Raw genomic sequence first — 18,289 nt, 5'->3', positions numbered from 1 at the left:
GGGGCTGGAGAGGGCTCTCACAGCAGCTGCCCTTTCAAGGACAACCTCTGCCAGAGCTATGGCTGACCCAAGGCCATGCTAGCAGGTGCAAGTGGAAGAGTGGGGAATCAAACCCGGTTCTTCCAGATAAGAGTCCGCACACTTAACCACTACACCAAACTGGCTCTCTTTAATGCCAGTAGCTCACCAAGTAGAATTTTTGCTCACAAGACTCTGAAGCTTAGAAGGAACGTTGCATGCGGGTCTGATTTCCTCCCAAATATTCTTTCCCAAGGAGGAAGGGAGATGTATGGATTGTTCTGTCAGGCTAACAAAAAATTGCACCGTGGAAAAGTATGCAAATGGCCATCATGAGAATTTTTTAAAAAATATATCTAAACTTTTATTTATGAAAAAATCAGTTAACACCTTCTTATCTTAACTGTGACATCAACATAAAGCAGCTATTGGTTTCATTTTAATTGTGGTCTAGAGATCCCAACCTCCAGGTGGGACCTGGGGAATATCCTGGAATTACAGCTCATCTCCAGACTGCAGAGATCAGTCTCCCAGGAGAAAATGGATGCATTGGAGGGTGGACTCTATGGCATTGTATCCCACTGAGGCCCCTGTCCTTCCCAGACTCGACTCCCAAATCTCCAGGAGTTCCCCAGCCTGGAGCTGGCAACCCTACCCCTTCCCCTGCCAGTAAGGTTGCCAAGTCCAATTCAGAAATATCTGGGGACTTTGGGGGTGGGGCCAGGAGACTTTGGGGGTGGAGCCAGGAGCAAGGGTGTGACAAGCATAATTGAACTCCAAGGGAGTTCTGGCCATCACATTTAAAGGGACAGCACACCTTTTTAAATGCCTTCCTTCCATAGGAAATAATGAAGGATAGGGACACCTTCTTTTGGGGCTCATAGAATTTGACCCCCTGGTCCAATCATTTTGAAACTTGGGGGGTATTTTGGGGAGTGACACTAGATACTATACTGAAATTTTGATGCCTCTACCTCAAAAAACAGCTCCCCCAGAGCCCCCGAAACCTCCAGATCAATTCCCCATTATACCCTATGAGAATCAATCTCCACATAGGGAATAATGAAGTGCCCAGCAGACATTTCCCTCCCCCCCATTTCTGGCGACTCTGAAGTGACGGATTGGCATCTCTACTCACGAGTTTCTGCCAACTTCTTTAAAGTAATACGGACACACCATCCCAAGAGGAAGCCTTTCCAATCGGAGACTGAAGCCTCCAGGGGTGGAAAGCCACATGGTGGCTGTGGGGATGGGTTTTCCCCCCCACCCCCCACCAGCCAGCTGACTGGGGGTGGGAAGGAGCCTGGGAAAGAGGGAGAACCCCCTTTGGGACCTGGGGATTGGCAAGCCTACCTGCAAGTGGCCAGTGGGGACCTGGCACCCCTAGATCTAACTAATTCAATTGCCACTTTAGTAAAATCCTCATATTAAAATAAAAATACAATGACAGGGGACACAATTAAAATAGAACAATTTCTCTCTTTGTTGCTGACGATACATTGTAACACAAACAAGAGTGGAAAACTTTACATTTTCCCCTATCCCGTTATAAACAATCCCTTTATAATTAGGGTTTGTAGAATCTTTCGGGATCAAGTGCCGTGTTCTACTGGAGAAAGTTTTCCTTCCAGACGTTTCGTTCTCAGCTGCGGAGAACATCCTCAGTGGCATTGCAGCCGGAGCAGGCGCTCAGACCTTCTTGGCTGCTGTGCATTGAGTGGGGCCAGGGCTGCTGGAGAGCTGCTATTTGTAGGCTGGAGGGGGTGTGATGAAAGGGCAATTGGTTTGTGGATGTGCCAATTGTTTGGTGGGGCTTCCTGGAAGGTTAGTGATAAGGAAACTGGCTGTTGAATGTGACCATTGTTCCGTGTTAATTGCTGGGAGGGTTGGAAGGGGTTTGAAGATAAGGAAGATGGTTGTTGACTGTGCTGATTGTTCTGTGGAATTTGCTGGTTGAATTCATCTGAATTCAGTCCATCCTCGTATCCAGTTCACCGTGGAGAAAGAAAACAATGGTCAACTTGCCTTTCTTGACGTTCTCATTACCAGGAAAGATGACGGAAAACTCGGCCACACTGTATTCAGGAAACCCACACACACCGATCGCTATCTAAATAAGAATTCCAATCATCATCCTCGCCAAAAACGTACAGTTGTAAAAACCCTCATTCACCGTGCATCACGCATCTGTGAACCAAGCCAACTCCAACAGGAACTACACCACCTCAAACCGTCACTGCAGGCCAATGGATACTCCCAACAAGAAATTAGAAGAGCCCTCCATCCCAGGAGACCATCCACACCAAATCCCGAGCCACACACAAATGTGGGTACAGCTTTCCTGCCCTACATAAAATCTGTCACCGACCGCATTGGCAAAATTCTCAAACGCCATAATGCTGACACAGTTTTCAAGCCCACACAACAGATCCGCCACATGCTGCGCTCGGCCAAAGATATGAGAGATCCACTTTCAACCCCTGGAGTCTACAAAATACCCTGCTCCTGTGGTGCAGTCTACATTGGCACTACCCAACGCAGTATCAACACCCGTCTCACCGAACACAAGAGACACTGTCGCTTGTTTCAGCCAGAAAAATCAGCTGTAGCTGAACATGCACTTGAAGGAGACCATGTCATCCACTTTGAAAGAACTGAAGTCCTTTCTACCATCTCACATTATCATACCTGCCTGAACAGAGAAGCTATTGAGATTTACAAACACCAGCACAATTTTAACAGAAAGGAAGAAGGCATTTTCATCCACCAATCTTGGTACCCAGCTCTGCAAAACACCCTACAGACTATGAATTGCAGAAAGTCTCAGAACAACCAGCAAATTCCACAGAACAATCAGCACAGTCAACAACCATCTTCCTTATCTTCAAACCCCTTCCAACCCTCCCAGCAATTAACATGGAACAATGGTCACATTCAACAGCCAGTTTCCTTATCACTAACCTTCCAGGAAGCCCCACCAAACAATGGGCACATCCACAAACCAATTGCCCTTTCATCACACCCCCTCCAGCCTACAAATAGCAGCTCTCCAGCAGCCCTGGCCCCACTCAATGCACAGCAGCCAAGAAGGTCTGAGCGCTTGCTCCGGCTGCAACGCCACTGAGGATGTTCTCCGCAGCTGAGAACGAAACGTCTGGAAGGAAAACTTTCTCCAGTAGAACACGGCACTTGATCCCGAAAGATTCTACAAACCCTAATGATGTTACCAGCCGTGAAAACCTGAAATCTTTGATAATCCCTTTATAAACTAAACAGTTTCACACTAGACCTTTAATCCTGGTTTAGTCCTGTCCCCAAACTGACACTCAACACTAGAATCAGAGAATCAGAGAAACCAGCTCTATGGTTTTAGTGTAGAATGTCAGCTTTGGGGGGGGGGGGGGGACACGTCTAAACCAGGATTAAAGGTCTAGTGTGAAATTGGTCAGTTCCCATCCCTTTATTTCAAACCTTTGAAGTGTAAAGAAAAATTAATTTGTGAATAATTTTTTTTTTTTGCAGAACCTGGTCCATTTCAATCACTTTTGTATTGGGCATCTCAAATGTATCCAGAATGTTAACTATGGACATTTAAAAAGAAGATCCATGATGAACTTTTTGTAATTCTTAACTACAATTATAGCTGCAAGATAGTTAAGTATATAGGTAGCTACAATGTCTTTCAGCTCTTAAAGAATCTGAAAGGCCACTGAATTGTAATCAAGGCAGAGTCCAAAGGCAAAACTCTTTATAGTTCTGGGTATGTAACTAAAAAAATACAGTAATCAAAATAAGTCATGAAGAAGTTGGGAGTACAAGTTTAGTTTTGACTTTGAACCACTTTGGCTCAGCAAAATGGGTTGATACTACAAAAAGCATTTATTTTTAATCAGGGCTTTTTTTTGTAGAAAAAGCCCAACAGGAACTCATTTGCAAATTAGGCCTCCGCCCCCCCAAGCCAGCCAGAACTGTGTTCCTGCTCAAAAAAAGCCCTGTTTTTAATTATTTATTTATAATAATTTCCCAAGTACTAGTTGTAATAACTAGATTTTTGTTTTACATTGTATTTCACCATGAGTCTTCAGGATAATTATAAGAGTCAGATACAAATTGAAATATACAACCAACACACAAAGTTCTATTCGTATTATTTGTTATTCACTTAATTCTTTCTCACAATAGCACAATAGCTGTAATTTTAGTCCTTCAGAACCTGAGTAGAGGTATGTCTTGTGAAAAGCCATGTCATTAAATCAAATTTGAGCTGAGATTTGCACTCATTCATATCCAGTAGTTTAGCCACTTAGCTACTCACAAATCCTTTGCCTATTTATATTGAAGTGCAAAGACTTACGTCTTCTAGGGCTGATATCACACTGTCGAGATACTTGTGATTTGGTCTTTCTCTCTCTCTCCACCCCCCCCCCCCCCCCGATTCTCTCTCTCCCCTCCCCCCCAATTTTGATTAAACAATTTTCATGATGAATGAGCTCAGCATGCAACTACAAATCTTCCAAATGTGGATTTTAGTAGTAGCACATATTTCTCTTTTGTTTTGTAGCAACTTATTCAGATAGCAGGGCTCAAATCTAGGCATGGAGTAAAGGTACTGAACCATTAAGCAGCATGGCAGTACAAATCAGCCCTTGGCCCTGTTACGCTAGTATAAGCTGCTTTGAGCCTATGAGATACAGTGGGATAGAAATCTAATAAATATTTTCCATGGCTGAGGTCGAAGTTAGCTCTTCAGTCTTTAGACTGAACTGTGATTTCCATTCAGCTTTTTACTTGTCTGTTTGTCATGTGTAAGAGCCTCGTGGCGCAGAGTGGTAAAGCTGCAGTACTGCAGTCAGAGTCTTCTGCTCATAACCTGAGTTCGATCCCAGCAGAAGTTGGTTCAGGTAGCCGGCTCCAGGTTGACTCAGCTTTCCATCCTTCCGAGGTCAGTAAAATGAGTACCCAGCTTGCTGGGGGGAAAGTGTAGATGTCTGGGGAAGGCAATGGCAAACCACCCTGTAAAAAGTCTGCCATGAAAACGTTGTGAAAGCAACGTCACCCCAGAGTCGAAAACAACTGGTGTTTGCACAAGGGACTACCCTTACCTTTAGGAGCCCTGTGACATAGAGTGTCAAAGCTGCAGTACGCAGTCCTAAGCTCTGCTCATGACCTGAGTTTGATCCCTGGTGGAAGCTGGGTTTTCAGGTAGCCGGCCCCAGGTTGACTCAGCCTTCCATCCTTCTGAGGTCGGTCAAATGAGTACTCAGCTTGCTGGGGGGAAAGCGTAGATGACTGGGGAAGGCAATGGCAAACTACCCCGTAAAAAGTCTGCCATGAAAACATTGTGAAAGCAACGTCATCCCAGATTCGGAAATGACTGGTGCTTGCACAGAGGACTTTTCCTTTCCTTGTCATTTGTAGTTTATTGATTCCTTAACATAAGAAAGTGCTTCTTTGAGGCAGAACACGAAAGAAACCCTTCAGCATGCAAATATTCTCAGGCAGCAATCACTTGAACTAGACAAAACAGCAGAGGAGCTGGAAAAGAAAATGCATTCTATCAGGCAGGTAAATAGTCTATTATTACTTTCATGTTGTGTTACATTATGCAGTAAAATATTCCTTTATCTCACCATGCTGGATAAAAATATATTGTAGTGCAGTTCTTATAAAACTGGACTCTGTAGTTAATGCTTTCTATATTGTTATAGATTGTCAAGATATATTGTCAAGAGCCCCGTGGCGTAGAGTGGTAAAGCTGCAGTACTGCAGTTGTCTGCTCACGACCTGAGTTCAATCCCGGCAGAAGCTGGTTTCAGGTAGCTAGCTCAGGTTGACTCAGCCTTCCATCCTTCCAAGGTCGGTCAAATGAGTACCCAGCTTGCTGGGGGGAAAGTGTAGATGACTGGGGAAGGCAATGGCAAACCACCCGGTAAAAAGTCTGCCGTGAAAACGTTGTGAAAGCAATGTCACCCCAGAGTCGGAAACAACTGGTGCTTACACAGGGGTCTAGCTTTACCTTTTTTTTTCTATATTGTTATTAGGATGTAAATTATTTTATTGTAAGAAAACAAAGTAGGAATTCTCTATGAAGTGGTGAACGTGCCCTGTTCCTCACTGAACCTTACATAAGTGTTGTTTCTCATACATAATAGTAGCTTCTCTAGCTTTGAATCTGTGGCAATCTTATTAACTGAGCCAATTATACATTATGGATGATACACATACATTCATAATTGGTTTTGAGTGCTGAAAGCAGTTCACATCAGTAATTCTTACAACAGAATAACAAACTACTAATTAGACGACAACCAGGTAGCAGACACATGGAGTATAGATCCAGCAGTAGCTACTAGCCCTGGTGACTAAAAGGAACCTCCAGAAGCAATGTATCACAGATAGTATATACTTGAGGATGTGGACTAAGTGTTTGGTGCAATTTGTGTTGCCACATTCCCAACTTCTCAACAGCACTCTCTAGCGAAATAGTGTTGAGGAAGCAATTCTTGATTTTATCTTGATTAATACCTACCTGGAGAAAAGCCAGTTTGGTGTAGTGATTAAGTGTGCGGACCCTTATCTGGGAGAACCGGGTTTGATTCCCCACTCCTCCACTTACAGCTGCTGGAATAGCCTTAGGTCAGCCATAGCTCTGGCAGACATTATCCTTGAAAGGGCAGCTGCTGTGAGAGCTGTCTCAGCCCCACCCACCTCACAGGGTGTCTGTTGTGAGGGAGGAAGATAAAGGAGATTGTGAGTCACTCTGAGACTCTGAGATTCGGAGTGGAGGGTGGGATATTAATCCAATATCATCATCATCATCTTCTTCTTCTTCTTCTTCGTCTTCGTCTTCTGTAAAGTACTAATGTCAGCCATATCTGGATAAAACTAGCTGGATTTTCTACAGTCTCTGGTCCTTTTAAATTTATTTTATTAGTTTTTATTTTATTCATTTTAATAACTGGCATTAATGCTGATTTGAAGCATGGTTTATTGTTGTTACGTACAGTTTTGAAGACCTTTTAAAATTTAAAGCGGCAATTTTTTTAAAAGTATCATGGTTGGTTTAATTAATTTTTTAAAAGGTACCATGGTTGGTGGCCTGACCTGGGTGGCCCAAGCTATCCTTATCTCATCAGATCTTGGAAGCCAGGGAGGGGTGGTCCTAGTTAGTATTCAGATGGGAGACCACCAAGGAATTCCAGGGAACACTATGCAGGTGAAGGCAATAGCATCACCTCTGTTAGTCTCTTGCCTTGAAAGCCCTACAGGGTCGCCATAAGTCGGCGGTATCTTGACAGCACTTTGCACATGTGTGAACCCATCCACCATGTTTGGTGGAGGTAAGCCATGGAAAAAATAAGACTACCTACACAGATTGGAAGCACATAGGGATGAAAGTAAGCCACTAGGTTGGTTCAGATCGCAGTTAAGAAAGTGGCTGAAGCAGTACCTCCCACATTCTGCCTCAAGTTTCCCGAGAAAGACAATATGTACCTATGGTCAGGCAGCAAGTCAAGTGAGAAACAGAAGTGGTTTTCAATTAGTTGCCATCTTCTGCAAAGTCTGCCTTGATAGACTGCCATCTGAGTACTGACCCTGCTTAGCTTTCGATATCTGACAAGATCAGGCTACACCTTCCCTCTCTGACAGAGGCGCTACTAGCAGGAGTCATTCTCCCTCTGAGGCGGAGGCCACCTTGTGGGTGATTCCCAACCTATCAGTAGGGAGGCAGGACTAATTTTCAACTTCCTGCTTTCATTGGGAGTCGCCCACATTTCAGTTCTTTTCCTGCCTCTGTAGGGAGAGCATCGAGCTTAGGATTCAGCCATCCATATCTATACTATTATATATTCTTAAACCTCTATTAATTATACTACCTCTTCATTTTTCATTCCTAACTATTGTTAGTCTATTTTCTACTTATTTTCTATCACTTTTTGGGCCTACCTCACTGCCGGGCTGTGAGGGATCGCCCGAAGGCATCCCGACCGCCATTTTATTGCCCCGTGTAAATTTCTTGCCGGGGCCAAAGAAAGGCGCGGGCTCCACTGCATGAGGCACTCAGAAGACGACGGGTTCCTGTCAGCAGGAGAGTGCGAGCCCCTAAGCGCCCAAGACTCCAGTGGAGCCGGCAAGACCCAGGAGAGGCTTGCATGGACCTCCTCGACGAAGCTGTCATTTTGCGGCCAGAGAGAAAAGCGCACCAGAACAGGCCGCTTCGCTGACGACATCCTGGCTAGCAGCAGTATGCAGAGTGCACACAGGCAGGATCATCCCCTGAGCGCCGGAGATGGTGAGAAAGAGGCGTAGGTCACATTCCTCTTCCTCGCAGTCACCACCAAGAAGGCCTAAGGGAAAGGGCAAATGGCCCACTAAGGCAGCTCAGAAGCAAACAACTCTCTTAAGTGGGGAACAAGATCAAGACCTCTCAGAAGGTGATGATCAATCTGACAAGTTTAGTGACAAGGAAGAGGGGGAGTTCCTCACTGATGAGGAAGATCTGCCTATTGATGTACCAGAACCTGCACAGAGGTTCTTTAAATCAGAAGATTATCAATATTTACTTCTTAGAACACTTACAGCACTAGATTCCACGATGATCCAGATGTGGAGGATGAGGAGGAGGAAAGCAAAAAAGTTAAACACAAGGAAGGAGACATGGAATTTCCCCCCCCAAAAGGCATCCTATACAAAAGCCTTTCTCTTTCCTAAATATTTTGAGAGACAAGTGAGGGCAGAATGGAGAAAACCATTTGCCAATAAACAATACCCAGGTTTTTAAAATAAGCTATATTAGCTTTATTCATTTACCAATAGCTTCTTACAGATTCCTCTGATTGATGCTCCTGTAGCAGCGCTGCAGAGATACGGCTTGGTCTCAGAATACGGTCAGGGCAACCTGAAGGACCACATTGACAAGAAAGCAGAATTCGCATTAAGAAAGGCACATGAGGCTTCCGCCATGGCTCTCAAGGCGTTGGCAGTCGGTTCCACGATAGCGAGAGCTGCTATCATCTGGATGAGGAAGCTGATATCAAAGGTACCAGAGAAGGACCATCATACAGTGGAGGGAGCCAACAGATTACTGAAAGCGGTTTCTTTTTTAGCAGACTCCACGCTTGACACTATGGTTTTTGCATCAAGAGCCATAGTATCGACAACAGCAACCAGACGTTCTATTTGGCTGAGAGCCTGGTCAACCGATTCTCATTAAAAGTATATTGTGATGTCTTATCCATTTCATGGTGGTCAACTTTTCGGTCAAGATCTGGACAAAATCTTGGTGGATACCAAAGACAGAAAGAAGGCAATGCCAAAATTTTTATGTCGACAGAACAGCAGACAAAGATACCAGCCTTCCTTTCGTGCACAACACACATTACCACGCTTTCGTCCAGAAAATCGAAAATCTTCCTAGAATTCTACCAAGCAGCCATTTCAACACAACAATTCCATCAGATTCAACCGATTCAGAAACAAACAATCAGAAAAGATGGTCAGGGACAACAAACCAAACAAAGCATGACTTCCAATCAATTCCGGTCGGCGCACAACTCCTTCACTTCCAAGATCAGTGGTAGGACATAACAACAGACGCCTGGTGCAAGGAGATGGTCACCGACAGTTACAAGTTGGAATTTCTACGGATCCCACCCAGCCACTTTGTGCATTCACCGAGTCACACAAATCCAGCCAGTCCAAGCAGGCCTTACTCACCTGGGGCTCTCTTTGGCTGCCCCCCCCAATCAAAAGGCCAGCAAGCCACCCACCGCCCAAAATCACATAAGAAGTGGAGAAAGGGTGGCGTGGGCTTCTCCAGTGGTTAATGAGGGCTGTTGGGGGTGTGGCAAAGCCCCTGGTGGCTGGCTGGCTGCCCTCTCTCCTAATCCAGGGATTGTTATGCAGCTGCACCTACAATTCAATGGACAAGGTAGGTGGGGAAGAGGAGGAGGAACCCCCAGAAAGGTTCAGGAGCTCCGTTCCTGTGAGCTCCTGCTGAATTCAAGGCCTGGCTACTAGAGAGAAATTTAAGTTACTTTCAGTAACTAAAAGCAGCCTTCCGAGCATTAAAGAGATGCTCAAAGCCATCCTTCATGCATTGATCTCTTAGTGAAGCCAGTATGGTAAACTTCAGTGCTTATCAAATGAATGTTAATGAATTATTTGGGTATTTTTAAACATCATGTTTCTGTAGCAACTTGAAAGGGTTACAGAAGATCAAAACCGTTCGAGAGTGGGAGAAGAAAGAAGTGAAGAAAATCATGAAATGAGGAAGGAATTTGTTAAAAGGTAGCATTTTAAAATCAAGTTTACCATACATGGATGAATGTGGTGGCACAGAATTCTAGAACACCTCAGGATATATCTGCTGTATAAATATATATATCAGTAATAGCCATATAACTGCCAAGGCTTTCCCCAAAGAATCCTGAAAGTTGCCCTTTGCTGAGGATGCTGAAAATTCTTTGTTAGAGATCTCTGGCACACATAGAACTAGATTTTCTTGGTAAGAGAAAATGATATTGAATCAGTTTAGATTAGGATTGCCAAGTCCAATTCAAGAAATATCTGGGTACTTTGGGGGTGGAGCCAGGAACAAGGTTGTGACAAGCATAATTGAACTCCAAAGAGAGTTCTTGCCATCAGATTTGAAGGGACCACACACCTTTTAAATACTTTCCCTCCATTGGAAATAATAGATAGGGGCACCTTTTTGGGGGCTCATGGAATTGAACCCCCTGGTCCAATCCTTTTGAAACTTGGGGGTATTTTGGGGAGAGGCACTGGATGCTATGCTGAAAATTTGATGCCTCTACCTCTTAAAACAACACACACCCCCACGAACCCTAGGTACCCACAGATCAATTCTCCATTATACCCTATGGGAATCGATCTCCATAGGGAATAATGAGTGCCCAGCAGACATCCCCCCCCCTTTCTGATGACCCAGGGGGGGATACTCTACCCCCACCTGGGGATTAGCAACCCTAGTTTAGATCTGTCAGCCATCTCAGTGGGAACATTACTTCAGAGTAGTTCATCAAATTAATGTATAATGTATATTTAATTTTTTTTAAAAAAACCCAATAAAAACATTACATTAAAAAAATTAATGTATAACTTCTGAGCTCCCACTACATCCCTGAAAGCTAATATGAATTAAATTCTGTGTGTCTTATGTAGAAAGGCAACAATTATTTTTAGCAATAATTATTGCTATTTTAGCAATAATTATTTTTAAAAGATGTGCTATTATTGTAAGAAACATTACTGAATAATGATAAAACACTGAGTTGGTTAACATTTGTGGCAAATCCCTTTTTAAATACTACAAAAGCTCGTTTTTATCTACTTTAGATAATGCCTACTACTTTAGAATTTCATGTGGCATTATGATTGCACAATTAACAGAGTATCTTCTGTAAACTCAGTATATCAGTTGGAGAGAAGGGAAATAAAGCATTTCTCAAACCTTTCAAACTAAATTACACCACATTCATCCAGTAAAACGTAAGTAGTTGATTAGCAAACAGAAATATTTAAATTATCGGCATACGTGCACATACATTAACAGAAGTTTCTGGACTGTAATGTTGGACTGGGGTGCCATCATGTCTGCTTTACTATATGCAAAAGCTGTCAGACTGATTCCCCACTCGCCTTGTTCTGGTCTCGTTGCTCCTTTTCCCGCAGTGCTTCTGTTGAATTTTGCACAAGCTGCCCTGGGACAGCAAGTTGCCCTGTCTCTTTTCAAGTTCCCTCTGAGGCAGGCAGGATCCTCTGAAAACCGGGTTTCTGCCTGCCGTGGAAGGAACTTGAAAAGACGCGGGGCAACTCGCCACCCCAGGGCAGCTTGTGCGAAATCCAGCAGAAGTGCCTCAAGAAAAAGAGCGACGAGACCAGAACAAGGCGAGTGGGGAATCGGTTTCGGTTGGAGCTTTAAAGGAATCTTGTTTAGGAAGAGATGGCATACCTTTCCAGGTCTTGCTTCTTATTTTATTCAACCCCAATCCCTCCCATTTCCACATCTTTTCTTTTGATAAATCTCCTTTTTTTTCCTCTACTGGTTTTCATTGACGTTTCCCCTGCCTTTCAGCTGGTTCAAAGTGGATGGTCAGCCCCACTTGTTAAATGAAGATCATCAGAAATATAAACCATTACATTTCCCTAGCATTTCTCAGAAATTTGTCCGAAGCATACCAACTCTGAAGCCATTGTTTCAGCCGGCAGAGACAGGTATAGTTTGTGTCTATAATGAAAACATTTCGAGGTTTTATCTTGAAAATTTATTTGGGGGATTAGCAAAGCATAAATCAGGGGTGGTCAAACTTGCTTAACATAAGAGCCATATAGAATAAATGTCAGATGTTTGAGAGCTCCAAGACATGAACATCAGACGTTTGAGAGCTGCAAGGCAGGAAGGAAGGCAGGAAGGCAAATAGAAGGGGGAGGTGGAAAGCAAGCAACTTTAAATGCATCTTCCAAGTTGCTGCCTGGCTTGGCTTGGAGAAGTGATTTAAAGAAACAAATGCCTTCTCCAAGGTGGCTGATGGTGTGGGGGTGGGGGCTTTGAGAGCCACACAAATCGTTACCATGCTGTAATAAAGAAGATGACCGTAGATTTATACTCCGCCATTCTCTCTGAATCAGAGTCTTTGTACAGCAAACATCTCTGCTGCAAGTATGCCAAGGTTTCTCTACAGTGAACATGTAAAGTAAGAAGGACATATCTGTATCTTTAAACACATTTATTTATTAAACAGGGCCATCAAGCTGGCAAACAATTAAAAGACAACTCTCTCTCTCTCTCTCTCTCTCTCTCTCTCAAAACAAGCAATTACAAACAGCACATTTATTATTTATGTCCTGCCTTTCTCCCCAATGGGGACCCAATGCACTGTACATCATTATCTGGCTCACATCCCTGAAGGCTGATAGGACCAGGCATCTTGATGCACATATAGCTTGGAGAGGAGGCAGCTGAGAGGTGATAGGATCACCATCTTCAAGTACTTGAAGGGCTGTCCTCTAGAGGATTGTGTGAGTGTTTAAAGATGAAGGTCCGCAGTGGTGTAGCCCCAGAAATCATATTTGCCATATACTCTGTAGTTGCCTTAGTTATGATGATGATATTGGATTTATATCCCGCCCTCCACTCCAAATCTCAGCGTCTCAGAGTGGCTCTCAATCTCCTTTATCTTCCTCCCCAACCACAGACACCCTGTGAGGTGGGGAGGGGGGGCTGAGAGGGCTCTCACGGCAGCTGCCCTTTTGAGGACAACGCTTGCAAAAGATATGGGTGACCCAAGGCCATTCCAGCAGCTGTAAGTGGAGGAGTGGGGAATAAAACCCGGTTCTCCCAGATTAGAGTCCACACACTTAAGCACTACACCAAACTGGCTCAGGAAATTATCCCAGGAAGGCTGTCTGAGTGACTATGCACAATCAGTCTGATAGTTTTGTGCAGTATTCTTATTTTAAAGCATATCTTTTATCTTTGTTGCTTGTATTCTGTTATACCTCTGTCATACAGACCATGATCTTTCTATATTCATTTGAAGTAGACAAACCTATGCCTTTAAAATAAACAAGAGTTAATCTGGAAGTCCCCATATAATGAAACATGGATGAGTGAATTATTTTTGCTTGCAGCCAATGAAAAGCTCTTACAAAACGCGAGGGGTGTCCTTGATACATAGGCTAGCCCAGGGGTCCCCCATCTTGTTCAGACTGTGGGCTCTTTTGGAATTGTGGAATGTGTACCACAACAAAATGGCTGCCATGGGGAGCTGGGGCCAATCAGAAAACGTTTTCCATGAGATACTGGCCTACTTGGCCTAATTGTTAATCCAGCTCTGCTGAAATCAGTTGGGTTTTCCTACTCCACTGGCTTCTCCTACTCCACTGAGGTGGAGGAAAGCCATGACTGGCTCTTTGCTTTGGGGGAAGAAATACTTTGGGAATGAAGCAAATGGGCACCAGGTAGTGTTGCCAGCTCTGAGTTGGGAAACAGCTGGAGATTTTGGGGATGGAGCTGGGAAGGGAAGGGTTTGAAGAGGGGAGGGACCTCAGCAGGGCACAATGCCATAGAGTCCACCCTCCTGGGGAAATTATCTTGATTGTCTGGAGATCAGTTGTAATAGTGGAAGATCTCCATGTGCTACCTAGATGTTGGTAACCCTAGCACCAGGAAACTCATTAATAGCCACCATGATTGGATAAACACATGAAGCAAAGTTCCATCAGTGGCTATTAGCCACAGCGTATAGTTGGAACTCTCTGTCTGGTGCAGTGCTGCTCTGTATTCTTGGTGCTTGCGGGGGGGCACAGTGTGAGGGCTTCTATAATAATAATAATAATAATAATTTTTTATTTCTATCCCGCCCTCCCCGCCGGAGCGGGCTCAGGGCGGCTCACAACATAATGATACATTACATCGGTTTTACATAATAAAAACATAAAAACATAATTAAAACAGTTATAAATTATTAAAATTAACATAACAGTGTGGCGTTATAGAACATTTCCAGCAGCATAACTAGCTTTGTCACTGATTCTGTCACTAGTTGAAGGCCATCCTGAAAAGGTGGGTCTTACAGGTGGGTCTTCTAGTGTCCTGGCCCCACTGATGGACCTCCTGATGGCAGTCAGGTTATAACTAATAAAAGGAAGTACTTCTTCACCCAAAGGGTGACTAACACATGGACTTCACTGCCACAGGAGGTGGCGACAGCTGCAAGCATAGCCAGCTTCAAGAGGGGATTAGATAAACATATGGAGCAGAGGTCCATCAGTGGCTATTAGCCCCAGCGTATTGTTGGAACTCTCTGTCTGGGGCAGTGATGCTCTGTATTCTTGGTGCTTCGGAGGGGCACAGTGGGAGGGCTTCTAGTGTCCTGGCCCCAATGATGGACCATCTGATGGCACTTGGGTTTTTTGGCCCCTGTGTGACACAGAGTGTTGGACTGGATGGGCCATTGGCCTGATCCAACATAGCTTCTCTTATGTTCTTATGATGCCCATGGGCGCCATTTTGGAGATCACTGTGCTGGAACATAGAAAGCAACCATTTATATCTTTGCGCTATAAAAAGAAAAACACATGGAAAAGAGGACTGGTTCCATCTTTTACTCATTCTACCTTTTGTTTTTGTTTTTAAAAAAACATATATTGGCTGGTTCCAAACCAGCAGTTTAAGCTGGCACAAGGACGGGACCCGAATGGATTTAAAAATCAAATCCAAACACACCCATCTACCTCCCATCATGCTCCTGCATTCACCCCGTCCTTAGGTGTCCCAGTCACGGCTCCGCATGGCATCCACCTCAGCAGGCATCTGAACGCCAGAGTGTGTATGCGAGGCGCATCAGCAGTGTCAACCCGCCAGGCCACCCCAAGCCGCCTCTAGCTTTTCTTTTAAAAAATATATTGATTCCAAGTGAATAGGCACGTAGACACTCATGTGCATGACCAATAAATGAATGGGGGGAAAAGAAACCCAAACCTAAGCTACAGGGATGGTGCAGGGCAACTATTTGATCATGCCAAAGTGTGTCCCGGGCGAGACGTGGGTGCTTTGTGGGGGAGCGTGTGGATGGGCTTCCGCTGCTCCATTTTGAGCCGTCCTGATTTGAGACGCCTCCCGTGCACCCCAAGTCACCGGTCTGGACCCACCCGTTGTTAGAACTTGTTAGATATTATATCTGTGAGGGAACGAGTAGCAGTGATGATTGTTTTATAAACAGTGAATAGATAGGGGACTCATATATATTGATGTAAAATGTACTGAAAAATTAATTTAAGCCTCTTAAGAGAGAAAGGAGAACAATCAGGAGTTTTGAAGCTGATTTCAACAGAATGCGGGCTATATCCACATCGTGCTCAACCAAATGGGTTTCAAATGTTTCGCTAGTAAAAATTTGTCCAATTTAGTAAAATAGCTCATGTCACACAAATGAAAACTTCATGATCCCATCTGTTGTCCTGTCGCAGCCTAGCCAGATGCAGTTTTGCCAGGCAGTTGTGGAATTATGGCAGCAGTCTTCCTCAAATTTTGAAATGTCAAAACAAGAAAACCACTTGAAATCTTCAATATACAATACCTAAGGTCACTCTTTATGCCAAATGATTCTGAGTTCACTTTGTATAAGAATAATGTGGTATAGTTATGTAACATTTAAGGGAGAGATAAAGATTCTGCAAAGATAATCTATAGTGAATGAACCCAAAAGACCTGATGAGTAGAGAAATCTGAAGGTGTTTTTGAAGCTGAGGTATGAGAGAAACAGGCTGTAGAGAGGGATAGGCTCCACACTGAGAAGCCTGTTACATTCAAATGCTACAAATGGTCTCCACCAACAGCTGGTAGATCTCAGAACCCTATTTGGTTTTCTCAGTCCTATGATGTGTATTCCAGTCTCATGGACATTCAATGAAATTGCTGAGCCGTCAGGTTAGAACTGATAAAAGGAAGTACTTCTACACCCAAGAGTGATTAACACATGGAATTCACTGCCACAGGAGGTGGGGGCGGCTACAAGCATAGACAGCTTCAAAAGGGGATTGGATAAGCATATGGAGCAGGGGTCCATCAGTGGCTATTAGCCATAGCTTATCGTTGGAACTCTCTGTCTGGGGCAGTGATGCACTGTCTTCTGGGTGTTTGGGGGGCACAGTGGGAGGGCTTCTAGTGTTCTGGCCCCACTGGTGGACCTACTGATGGCACTTGAGTTTTTTTTGGCCACTGTGTGACACAGAGTGTTAGACTGGATGGGCCATTGGCCTGATCCAATATGGCTTCTCTTATGTTCTTAGTCCTTCATAGTAATCAACCGTATATCTAAAGAAGTTCTTAGATTTGTCCTAGTAACCAGTTGTATATCTAAATAAGTTCTTAAATTTGTCCTAGTAATCAACTGTATATCTAAAGAAGTTCTTAGATTTGTCCTGAAGTTTGGTGTCCATAAGCAGGTATTTCATATTGCTGTTTATACATATTGAATATAAAACTTGTTTTGTTTTCTTCAAAATGCATCTAAACAACAGCACATTGTATGGTTACTAATTCTGTTGTTAAATAATCTAGGTGTACAGGAGAATGAAGACTCCGTAAGACATCCAGCAGTGACCAGTATTTATTTCAATCATGGGGAAAATGAAACACAGGTATGCACAAATGGAAAATAGATGATGCCATTGGTAAAATACGAAAGGATTAATGCAAGTGATTTTTATCCTTGTTAAAAGTATTTTAATTATTGAAAGGATGCTTTAATTGTATATATTTAAATATTTAATAGATGAAGCAGCCAACAGAAACGGTCTAATTTTTAATTCATTCACTGAAAGCATTTATATAATATTTCTCCAGGGCTTGGGAACTTATAATACTCATTCAAACCACAAAAAACCCCTAAACAAAATAGCATTTTTTAAAAATACAACTATGCAGTAGAAAGGCAATTTCTAGCAGCAGTACCACAGAATCTTCTCACAGAAATCCCAGTGGAAAACCTCACTGAAACTCAGCCACCAAATATACCGTATTTTTCGCCCCATAAGACGCACCTGAGCATAAGACGCACCTAGTTTTTAGAGCCGTTTGTGTGAATTTAGAGGCATTTGTGTGAATTTTTTGCAGTATTCGCTCCTTAAGACGCACACACTTTTCCCTCCACTTTTTTGGGAGGGAAAAGTGAGTCTTATGGTGCAAAAAATATAGTAGTTTCCAGCCCTGCCGCTGGCAAATACCATAAAATATTTGGGGTGGAACCTGGTAAGTTTCAGGAGAAAGTATCACTTCTAGGTGATGTTTTGGGAATTCCCCATAATCTCTACAGTAAAGACCAGATTAAAAGGTATCCCTAGAGTGTCACCATGAATTCATAGAAACAGAGTTGGAAGGGGCCATACAGACCTAGACCAATCCCCTTCTCAATACAAGATCAATCTAGAGAATTCCTGACAAGTGTTTATCCAGCTGCTGCTTAAAGACTGTCAGTGAGGGGGATCTCAACACCTCCCCAGGCAGCTGATTCCAATGTTGAATAACTCTTACTGTAAAAAAGGTTTTCCTAATACCCAGCCGGTAGCTTCCCACCCTTAATTTAATCCCATGATTGTGAGTCCCATTCTCTGCTTCCCAGGGCCGGATTAACAATTAGGCCAAGTAGGCACTGGCCTATGGGCCCCCACACCTTGAGAGGCCCCAGGCCAGCTCCCCCCCCATTCCCCCCCCTGCTTGCAGCCTCCCAGCCTGCACATACAGCCA

The 18,289-nt window shown here is 43.7% G+C and overlaps 1 protein-coding gene across 2 annotated transcripts in view; it reads left to right on the top strand.

The window, feature by feature from the left end:
* The window catches only part of C21H14orf39 (chromosome 21 C14orf39 homolog), a 54,334-nt gene that overhangs the window by 8,428 nt on the left and 27,617 nt on the right, over positions 1-18,289 (top strand). For both annotated transcript variants that reach the window (XM_060262220.1, XM_060262219.1), the window contains exons 6-10: positions 3,541-3,583; positions 5,463-5,583; positions 10,214-10,308; positions 12,116-12,255; positions 17,105-17,184. In XM_060262220.1, coding sequence (XP_060118203.1) covers positions 3,541-3,583; positions 5,463-5,583; positions 10,214-10,308; positions 12,116-12,255; positions 17,105-17,184 — 479 coding nt within the window. The remainder of the gene's footprint in view (positions 1-3,540; positions 3,584-5,462; positions 5,584-10,213; positions 10,309-12,115; positions 12,256-17,104; positions 17,185-18,289) is intronic.

The sequence above is a fragment of the Heteronotia binoei genome, chromosome 21, assembly GCF_032191835.1.
Source record: "Heteronotia binoei isolate CCM8104 ecotype False Entrance Well chromosome 21, APGP_CSIRO_Hbin_v1, whole genome shotgun sequence".
In the NCBI taxonomy this organism is placed as follows: Eukaryota; Metazoa; Chordata; class Lepidosauria; order Squamata; family Gekkonidae; genus Heteronotia; species Heteronotia binoei.
The sequence above is the reverse complement of the archived record's forward strand: the minus strand, read 5'-3'. Positions and strand labels throughout refer to the sequence as shown.